The sequence below is a fragment of the Carassius auratus genome, chromosome 30 (assembly GCF_003368295.1).
Source record: "Carassius auratus strain Wakin chromosome 30, ASM336829v1, whole genome shotgun sequence".
Taxonomy (NCBI): domain Eukaryota; kingdom Metazoa; phylum Chordata; class Actinopteri; order Cypriniformes; family Cyprinidae; genus Carassius; species Carassius auratus.
The window spans coordinates 18,464,028-18,475,686 of record NC_039272.1 but is presented as its reverse complement, the minus strand read 5'-3'; the positions used below and the strand labels follow the sequence as shown (position 1 = coordinate 18,475,686).

The 11,659-nt window shown below is 34.6% G+C and overlaps 1 protein-coding gene across 1 annotated transcript; it reads left to right on the top strand.

Annotated features, from left to right (window-relative positions):
- Positions 1 to 10,026: 10,026 nt before the first annotated feature.
- Positions 10,027 to 11,600, top strand: LOC113049509 (transcription initiation factor IIA subunit 2). The gene is made up of 4 exons (XM_026211913.1): positions 10,027 to 10,233; positions 10,823 to 10,927; positions 11,048 to 11,174; positions 11,272 to 11,600. The coding sequence occupies exons 1-4, from the start codon at positions 10,162 to 10,164 to the stop codon at positions 11,295 to 11,297; spliced, it is 330 nt and encodes a 109-aa protein (XP_026067698.1). The 5' UTR covers positions 10,027 to 10,161; the 3' UTR covers positions 11,298 to 11,600.
- Positions 11,601 to 11,659: the final 59 nt, after the last annotated feature.

Genomic DNA, 11,659 nt, shown 5'->3' with positions numbered 1-11,659 from the left:
GGTCACCAAGAGTTCATGAAGATACCATGGATTGTCTGTCTGTGGCTGTCAGCATTACAGCAACCAGGCCTCACCTACAGCACAGGGCAACAATTTGTAGTGTAAGAATGACAACAGTTCTGATAAAGGGTTGACAGATTCCTGTAATAAGTGGCCGAGGATATGTAAAAGTAAACTACTGTTCAAATATTTACAGTCTGTATGATTAAAGAAGTCTGTACATTTTTAAATAAAGGCTCACGTAGGCTGCATTTTTTTGTTAAAAAATATAGTAAAAAATACAGTAGTGTGGAATATCATTAGAATTGAAAATAATTGTTTTCCTTTTTAAAATGTAATTTATTCTTGTGATGGCAAAGCTGAATTTCAAACAGAAATTAACAATGAAAAGGCCTTTATTGAATTTAAGATTATCATTGTAGCTTTTTTTTTTAAATCGCCCTGTGTAGACCAAAATCTGGGATTCTTAATTAAATATTTGGATTTAAGATTTGTGTGGTCGGTGAGATGATAGATGCTTTGTCATATAAAAAGGAAACCACTGAGTTATCAGTTGCCTTCAAGTACAGCCCAGAGCCATTGTAATTAGATTTTAAAGTGGATTATTGACCTCTCAGTCTCTTATTTTGTTCTCAAGAGTCACAGGACCTACTCTCCATGGTGTTTGTTTCTGCCCTCTTGGTCAGTAATGCTCAAGTGTGTATGTATGAATGTGTCTATGCGCATACGTTACGCTCTCTGATAGGAGCCTGTGTGAGTGGTTCTGAAGAGTGATGGCTGATGATGAGCATGTTTCATGCAAGGATGCAGCTCTTCCTCCTCTTAAGACGGCTGTGCATTTCTGGTCCTGGTGCAGAAACATCTTCTCTCAGATGGTAATGAGACGAGAGGAAGTATTACGCCACTGTGTGTACCCTCTCAAATGCAGTGGTAATGCGTGACCGTGCAAAGGTTTTTCATTACAAAGAGTCTCATCTTGAGTTTTTCCATTGTGATATTTCATTTGTCGTGCTTTTTGGCAGATGCTGCTGTTGTTTTTGTTAAACTAAAACTATAAAAAAATTTAATTTGTTAACTGAAATGAAGCTGAAATAAAATAAAAAATAAATGCTTTAACCAAATGTTTTTTTTTAACTAACTGAAGTAAGTTTAATTGCTAACATTTTTTAAATCAGAAATTGAAATAGAAGTGTATATATATATATATATATATATATATATATATATATATATATATATATATATATATATATATATATATATATATATATATATATAATAAAATGAAAAAAGCAAATGACAGAAATTAAAATGAATTAAAATGCAAAATGAAAATAAAAATAAAAGCTAATTCAAATATTACTACCAAGTAATAGTGAAAAAAATCGGACAAATATTTTGGCATATTATTTAATTTAATTAAAAACTAAAATCCTGATATTGGTCTCTTTTGAGGCCACATAAACTTTCTGTATTTCAGGCACTGAAAAAACTATGAGGTTGTCCATATTTGTCCCTATTACCCTTTTCTGACGTTTATCTTCTTAGGTTTAAAACACTTTAAAAGGTTTTAACAATTGGACATTTATTTAAAAAACAAATGAATTCATACAACATTGAGTATGTGTGATTTATATAATATATTTGTATTGGGAAACAGAGATACATTGTGCTGACTAGAAGCAGTTGTGAATGCAGTATAAAGTAAAGCAGCAATACAGCAGTTCTTTAATTTTCACCCTCCCTACTACTCAGAGGGCATTGTGAATATTTAATAAATAATTAGCAACATAATTTTTCCTCAGGAGTCATCACAAGTCTAATTGCATTGTGAATTAAATGTTGAGCAACGTTCTGGGTGGTTCCCGTATTCTGTGATGTCAGGAGAGTTAAAGCAGTACCACTCTGATCAAAGTGCTTTAATCAGGAGGCACTTCTGTGTGAGGCTTTAGCTCGCTCAGTGATATGCTAATGAGATGTCTCTTTCAGAAAACATGCTGGGAGGAGCTATTCTAATTAAGGAGATTCAGAGGAGCAGCCTTTTCACTTACACTTACATATTCATTATGGTAAATGCATTATGCAAATCGAATGTGGTAGTGTGGTAATGCCCTGTTAATTTATTAAAATTTATCAGATCAGATTCCAGATTTATTAGAACACTTGTAAAATGGACCACTCTAATTATGGCAATGTCTCAGCTAGACCACTTATCTTGATGTGCATTTGTGTCATTGTCTGAGATGAACTTGTTCAATTTGGGCCTCTGAATAACAACAGAGGTATTTTTTACTCTATCAATAAGAGCTCCATATTCTCCCGTATCATACTATATGAGCCATTAAAAGTCTGATGTATCATAATACATTAAAGGTTCCATTTCCAAACTTTTTTTTTCAGAATATTGTTTCATTTGTCATTATTTCACATTATTTCATCTGCTTTATGGGGTTAACGATTTATGTTTGGGGGGGGGGGGATATTATTTTAATTGCTACTCTCCTCCTCAAGATGCTTACTTTAAATTGTGGAAGTGAGCTGCTACAAAAGGCATATTAAAAATAGAAAAAAACATTTTTTGGATCTAAATGAAATGATAACCATCTAATGTTATCGAGCATCAGTGAATGGTTAATACAAGATGTTGTGTATTCTTATCCTACCTCCACTGATGACCCAAGCTTTCATAAGTCAAACATAAATACACAGTGCTATCTCTTTATCATTACCACACACACACACACACACCTCCTCATACCACCCTTTCTTCACCTGCCATATTAGCAGGGTGAATTTATGACATCGTTAGCTTAAAGTATTAGGTATGCTGGGACAGACCATGACTTTTATTAATTAGATTAATCTAGAGGCCCTTACTCAGAGTGTGATTAACTCTGCATGCCCCAGAGAAACATATCTGTCCTTTTGCTAAGGCTCTGACATGAGTGGCACAGCATGACCTCTATATCCTTCCTATTAATTATCCAAACCTGGACCTCTTTAAGGGTTAATCTTCAGGGTCTGAAAAGAAATATCACAAACCTGATGTTTGCAGAGGCAAAAAAAAACTTAAACTTCACGTTCATCAGAAATATCTGTAATCGCATCACACCCGCTACAAAAGCACATATAAGCACATAACAGACGTCGTCCATTCTTTATCATAATCATGCTGTCTGCATTAAAATTGCTTGAGCAACAGAACCAGTCCCCAGCCGAGCCACAGAGAGAGAGGCACAGAGCCGAGGTGATGGATACACAACTGTGAACAGGAATAAGTGCGTTTGTGTGCTTGATAAAGACGTGAGAGTGGCGAGAGATGGAAGCTAAGGCTGATTAAAGGAGGGAGAAGCTCCACTCCATCTTGTCTTGTGTCTTGCGTGTCTTATGATATCTTATCATTAGTTCCCCTGACAGTGATTTAGCAGCTGCTATTCTCTCTCATTGCCAGCGAACAGTGTTTAAAAGTAACCTTCTTTTAATAATCGTAGCCATTTATCACCTCCACTGCTGTCAGTAGCCTATGGAGTGGAGGTAGTCAGACAGTAGTTTTGTGGAGTGATTTTCAGGCCTAAAGGTCTCAGAGGGCTCAGTCCAGATAGAGGAGTCATCAGGCTTTCAGGAGAATATCTGAAGCTGAAGAGTCCAGACATCATCAACTGAATCAGAGCGGCTTATCGGACACTTTCTTACCGGATCCACCTAAAGACATCCAGGCATCTGTATCTTATAGCACAGGGGTGTTCAGTCTAACATGTGGGGGAAACAGTTGGGTATTTTAACATTTAAACAGTAAGAAATTAAAACTGTTTTTCATTAACTATACATTAAATTGACAATGAAGTGACAGTAAAGTCATTTAAATAAATCATATTCTCTTTAATTCTCCATTTGTCAGTGAATCCTAAATAAAAAGTATCACAGCTTTAAACAGCATAACTGTTTTCAACAATGAAAATAACGGTTTCGTGATCTTATTTATGATTGAATAAATTTAGCCTTAGTGAGAAACTTATTTACAAAATCACACTTACTTTAACCTTATATGCCCAATATATTTAACATAATATATTTATATATTCACAAATATTTTAAAATAAAGTAGTTAAAATATTTGAAAATATCAGAATCAGTTTTACTGTATCTTTCTAAACCATATAAATATACAACAATTAATACAAATATGAAAATCAGTTTTAACTGATTATGTTTTTCTTATAATAATAAGTAGGTAAAAAGATGCAACATTAACCTAATACAAAGATATTATAAAAAATAATATTTCATCAATAAAATAATAGCTTGGTGGTTTATTTTAGCGTTATTACAGTGGTATATAAAAAGCTTATATTTTAATTCACATGTACTGTTTCCCACAGCATACAGGTTGCAGTGTGTGTGTATGTGTGTATGTGTTAGCTGTCACCTTTGAGGTTTTAATGTTTGTCGTGTGCTGGTGTGTGGTAGAGACTCGGTAGGTTCTGTCTTGTATCTTCATAGTATGAGATCAGTAGCTCTTCTATAGTATACAGATAAGGTTAATCATGAGCCACTCTGACAGCACTCATTTTTCCTCAGCCATGTCTCCTCCAGGTGTCTCTGCACTGAACTGTTGTATTCTCATAGTCTGCATGCACATGTAAGCGTGTGTGTGGGTGTGTGTGTGTGTGTGTGAGTGAGTGTGAGAGTGAGTCTGTGTTCTTGCCTGAACATTTGAGGAGAGATGAATGAGACTGTGTCAGATTCAGTGTAGCTGGTGTGAATGTGTTGACATTTTGTCAATACAGTATTGGCATTCTGGTTAAGCTGAGGATTAGGCAGATAAATGTGTAGTAAATGGATAGTTTGTTGTTGTGCCCACCATAAATCAAGTGGCACCTCTTAAACACACACACATACAAGGTTTAGGGGCCAGGCTCTCTTTCAAGTTATTACTACACAATGGCAGAAAGGGCAGTACTGTAGGACCATTAAGATGTCAAAATTGTCAAATTTGTACAGTGTTTAAATGTTTTATGTGCTAAAGTAGAGAAAGTGCAAGGTTTAACGCAAGTGTGAAAACCTCATTTGAAATCTCTCATGAGTAAAATAACACCACTTCTCATGATTTAACTGAACCTCCAACTTCATACGATGTGTAGTTCTGTAAAAATATTGGACTTCATTTGTCTATGCTCTGCTTAATCTCATCATCAGTGTGAATTAGCACATTAATGTAGTTTCTTCTGGGTTTATGAATGATAATCTATATGACACTAATGGAATGTGTTCTCTGTTCAGCAGAGGTTGAACAAGTCGTGAATCAAGAGATAATCAGAATGCTTTATGAAAATAAGATCTGCTCACCGCACACTGTAAATTAAAAGGATATCAGTAACGTTTCGCACTTGCATTTTTGGACAGCAAATACAGAAATGAAAAAATGAATATGATGGTTAAAGGGAAAAAACATAGTACACAAATTTTTTGGTTTGTTTGTTTGTTTTGTTTTATTCTCGTGACCTAATGAACTCTCGTGTTTAATGATTGTTCATCAGCAGCCAGTGCATTTTCATAACCTTGAATGTCTGTATTTGTACTTGATGCAACTTATGTTTGTGTTAGTTTCCATATTTATTTTTATACACAGTCAGTCTTTCATTGTGTGGTGTATATACAATATGTGTAGATGGTGCATAGATGGATTATCTGCATTGATTATCTGCGTGCATCATTAATTATCTAGGAAGTGCTCTCAAGGTCACAGGGCTGGAAATTTAATTATGCCGGCACTTTATTAAGTGGTCCATTTAAAAATGCTGAATCGCAGTAATTAATTTGGGGGGCAGTATTCCCACAGGAAATTATTATTTTTGCTCCTCCCCCCAGATTAAGGGTGTGTGTAAGCGTAAATGAACGTGTATAGACAGTATTTCATCGCTTCTATGAGTTGACAGCTGCTTTATTGGTGGGTGGTGGGCTTCTTCTTTGATGGCTGGGTCCTCATAGCTCTAGTACCATGTATACAAACACTAACAGGTTGATCAGTTCTAAGTGTTCAATGCAACCTGGATGTCTTAATGATATAGTGCATTTCATAAAGTTTTTGTTCTGGTTAAAAACAAAATCTGCTATTTGCATAGGAAGAACAGTATTAATTGGCAACCAAGAGAATGCAGAAAATAGGTTTTATGTGTATCAAGATACTATATGTGTCATTATGTATTGTGTTAAACAAGTATGCAATAAATTCAGTGGATGTCCAGAAAGATAAAATTTATTTTTTAATCATTACTTCAATAATTCATTTTTTTTGGACCAGGGTGCATTAATTTTAACAAAATAAAAAAAGAAAATTATGTTACAAAAGATTTGTATTTTAAACAAATGCTTTTCTTTTGATCCTTCTATCCATCAAAGAATGCAAAAAATGTTTTATCAGTTTCCACAGTAATATTATGCTGTAAAACTATTTTTAGTGTTGATGATATTAAGAATCAATTCTTGAGCACCAAATCATCAGCATATAAGAATTCTTTCTAAAGGATCATGGGACACTAACGACTCGAGGAATGGCTGCTGAAAAGCTGATATAAAATCACAGAAATAAATTACATTTTAAAATGTACTGAAAACAATACTACTGTTTATTACTTTGCACAACATTACTGTTTATTCTGTAATTTCTTTCAAATTTTTTTATTTACTGAACGGTAGTGTGAACATTTCAAATCAATAAACAGCTGGTGTGGATTACCATACAATATTTCTTTAGTAATGTATTTGTTTATTATTTGTTTGTTTGATTGGTTATTTACTTATTCAGCCATTATTTATACTAATTAGTCAATTGGGAGGATTTGATTTAATTAATTCATTTTTCATAATTAAATTAATTCTACTAAATAAAATGATCCATTGTCACTAAACAGACTATTCTTTTTAGCCTCATGGCATCACAATAGCAGAATGAGTTCCAATGAACCCACAGCACTGAATAAAGGCAGAGGAGCAGAATAAGGGGAGGCTAATCTGAGCTGCTCCGGTAGTGGGGGAGGACGCTGCACTTATCTTCACTGCTTAACCAGGGAACACCCAGCCAGCATCACAGCGCTGCGGCTGTTGAGGGCAAGGATGAGCTTTGGTCTGGTGGGCTGAAAGGCAGTCATCTGAAACGGGAAATATAACTGAAAACGCTGTCCATCAAAGACAATGAGCTGTCACTGGAGCCATATTGATTGTTTTGTTTCTATTTGAACTGAAGATGATATGTGTAAATAAAATAAAGGCCTTTTTGGAAGGTTTTCCTGGTCTTCCCCAAGATGCCATTTTCAAATAATATCAGAAAATGAAAGGATTGTACAGTAGAACGTTTTATTTGATCTTTTTATTCAAGGTTAATATTTGACAGTTTTTGATATTTTGATTTGATGTCTTTGGGATTGTATGAGTTCATTTTTCTCTACATTACCTGACATCTTTTTGTTAATCAGAATTAATGGCCTCAGAATCGTTTTGCATTCATAAGGCTGGAGCTGCATGAGAAAATATCCCGTTTGTGGTTAATCATGCTGTTATATGGCAATGGGAAAATTAATTAAGCTTATCCCAGTCTCTGGGGCACTGTTGTGTTAATTGTTCTCATTGACTTGTGTAATTATTTGTTTGCTGATCACATTTGCATACTCTTGAAAATCCTGCTGATGAATGGTGTAATGATTGGTGATAAGCTGTGCTGTCTGTAACAGCCTGTGTGCTGTAAAATAAAGCTTAACTCGTGACTAGAGATGTAGTATCACACTACACTGCCTTGTGTCTCGTATAAATGAGTTGCACTGACCACATCTCTGCTCCAAGAGAGGTCAGAGGTCAAAACAGGGTGAAAGTTCCCAGTAAATAACATGGGTTACTTGGGTCATGTTTTGACCTGTAAAGTCTACATTCAATTATTCTAAATCTGTATAGATTTAATTTTTAAACCGTTTGTGTTTGCATCTAAATCCTAATTAAAATGTCACAAAGCATCTGTTTCTTGAAAGAAATCTAAAGACATTTTAACATTTTTAAATGTTGACCACCGATACAATTACAGAAAACAATATTTTGAAAGGGATAAATCTGTCTTAATCTTGATTATTTAACAATGCTGCTGCAGTCCCATTAAAGAGAGTCTTAACACAGCAGAATAGGAGTTGTTGAAACAATATCATCCAGCAAAAGTGAGATACTAAATAAATGTTGGAATGTGCCACATGGCAACAAATAACTAAACAAATGCATCAAACTGAGGGAAAAAGCAAAAAGTCCGGCATAAATGAAGTATGAATAAATCTGTGGTGTAGTGGTCATGTTTTCTGATTTGCAAGGTAATTCAGTTTGACACAGTAATTAAAAGAAGGAAGCAGCTCCCATTTCTGCCAGCCTCTCTGTATCTATCATCGTTTAAAACCCACCATCCTCCACTGCACACAAACACACGCTCAAGAGGAGATGAATAAGCTAAACGAATGCCATTATTCCAACACAGACAGAACAGAACCATTGATCACTGTTGATGGTTTGGTTTGAGCCCACATTCTCTCGTTGTATCCAAATAATTGCATACCATTTTTTCATCTATTTACCAGGTGCCTTATTTGCATTCTCTTAAAAATGAAATCATTACAAGGATGTGTCATTTCAAATATCTCTATAAACACTTCCATTCATTATCAACATCAGTTTATTAAACTAAAGCGCAGTGAGTATTTGACCAAATTTCTTCCAAACTATGATTTATCAGTGGTTTTCTCTGGGTAGATGCTTATTCCAGCATCTGCTGGCATCTTCATTTGTCTGTGTAAAGTGTTACTAATGAAGAGCTGTATTTAGGCCCAGCTTCTGCTTTTGCTTGGATCGAACCCTAAACCCCTAACCCTATGTCTTCAGTGAATTTAGTTAATTAACTAGAAATGATTTATTAAAACTTTAAACTTGAATTACAAAGCTGAAATATGCAGATGTTACAGATATTGCAGACATGAAGTTATAAAAGAACCATGCATCGTACTGAGTTTATTTTCAGAGCTTATTTAAATTCATTGAGAAGTCATTACAATTCATTAAGAATTGTATATTGCCCACAGATGAACCTCAGAATATTTGACTGCTCATAAAATTAATGAAGTAAGGAAGTAATTTCCATCACATCTCAGATGTCTTTTGACACTTTAAACATTTTATAAATGAAATGGGTGACTTCTTTGTGCTGCTTAGACAAACTTATATAAAGCTAACATTTTATGTATGCTTAATACACACAAACAGGGCTACATTATATTGTCAAAATCTTTGTTTCTTGATTTTTATAAAAAAAAATAATAATTAAAACTTATTTTTAAAATCAAGATCCGATTTGATCTTAATTTTAACTGATAAATTACTTAATAAATTGTCTAATATTTTACCTCTGTCATGCTTTTTATTGGCATTGTTATCTACTTAACGTGGTAAACAAGTAGATAGATATTTTGGTAAAATATATTATGAAGATAACGACATTATATAAAATAAAAGAAAAAAAAAGAGAGCTTTATTTGTGACTTTTTAAAAGTTAGAAAACTCTAATATGTTTTAATAAAGTTAATATAATAATAACAATAATGGCTGGACTTGTCATCTGCTGCCATCTACTGACATTTTGAGAAAATGGTTATAAGGATGAATTATGTTAATGTCACACATATCTCTTCATTGTACTTAAATATAAGTTTACACATTTGCTTTTATCTGAACAAGCAAACGACTGTAGACAAAAACAAATACAAAGCACAAAGCAGTTGGTTAATTTTTTGGCACAAATGGAACCACATACTTAGTTTATGGAGGGATTTCTAATAAAAACAATTAACAACTATAGCAAAAAGGAAAAACAACAACTAAAGACAACGCATTGTTATAGAAATGTTTTTTTTTAAATTTTTATTTTTCATTTTAGAGGAACTGTACGAACTCCTGTGTGATTTGTATCCCCTACCTTTATGATCGGAGATCTTATGTCCCTCGCGAGTTTCCGTAGCGCGATCGGGCTCAGTTTGGATTTTGAGGAAGTGCTCGACCAGCGGGCAAATCACAAAGCATCAGCGAAGATCCGACGGTTATTTTAAACAGAACAGCGTACGGCGTTCGCACTGAAAATACACTATGGCATATCAACTCTACAGAAACACGACATTAGGGAACAGTCTACAGGAGAGTCTTGATGAACTTATTCAGGTAAGTGTGTTGAATCAAAGCGTAGTTGTCTAGCGTGATTGCTAGCCAGCGCAGAATGATGTGATAGATAAATAACGTCAACGTTACAGATAACGGAATAAAACTATTATTGCACATCTAGTCGTCTACCTTGTGGCTTTTCATATCACATTTTAGTGCTAAATCCTATTATTTGTTTTCATTGTGGGTAGTGATGCATCGGTTTATTAAAGTTAAATGAGTGTTAGCCAACAACAGCTGTGTTTGCATTTGAGCTGCTCTTTATCAGAAGAACTAATGAATCCACTTAGCTTCCCTAATAAGGGATAAATTAACTGCTGTAGTGTTTCTTAGATGTTTACATTATTATATTTTCACATTACCGCGGATTTGGATCATCACAATTATGCCCGTCTGTGATCACTAATAACAATCATGGAGGAAGATGACCATGCTTATGTCTAATAATATTAACTCTGATTTAAGACGGACTTCCTGAATCAGTCCACTCAAGAAACCAGAAAGCATTATTAGTGTTTAATAAAAATACAGTGAAGCTTAATAGTGTGTGAAATTGTCTGAATGATCTGTATTTTCTGTCTTTCCACAGTCTCAACAGATCACACCACAGTTAGCCCTCCAAGTCCTGTTACAGTTTGATAAAGCTATCAACACAGCGCTGGCCAACCGGGTCCGCAACAGGGTCAATTTTAGGGTAAGTTAATGCTCTACAATAGCCTCAAGGTAGAGCTTTAAATGTTGTCCGCTTATGCAAGAGATTATGCAGACACAGCTGTGACACACTAAAAACCACTGCTCTTTGTTTTATTCACAGGGATCTCTGAACACATACAGATTCTGCGATAACGTCTGGACGTTTGTTTTAAATGACGTTGAGTTCCGGGAGGTGACGGATCTAGTCAAGGTGGACAAAGTAAAAATTGTAGCCTGTGATGGCAAAAGTAAGACAATTGGTTCACTTTGCTGATGTTCTATTAGTTTCATACTTCTGGTGTTGTGATGCAATCCTCCTCATTAAACTTTTTATCTCTGTTATAGACACTGGGCCTAATGCAGCTGAGTGAAACCAAGGTGAAGAGAAGTGAACTGAATTTGCTGGCTGATGGGAAGGATGAAAAGAATTGAAGAGGAGGCACACAGCGGTGGGGACTGTGTATATATTATTTATTGCAAGAAACCATTCTCCAGCCTTCATACATCAACCTGCTCAGTGGAGGACTGACAAACGTATGGAGCACACAAAGCCTTGGATATCACATTAAACTTTTCTTTTTATAAATAAATGTATATAATTTTCATAGAAATGCCAATGCTTTTCAGTTTGTTGCTGTTTAGCTTATTCTCTAATAAACTTGTTTTAAATGGTTTATGGCTTCTTTTGTTTTGAAGAATAGTTTTTTTTCCTTCACATGAACAGGATGATACA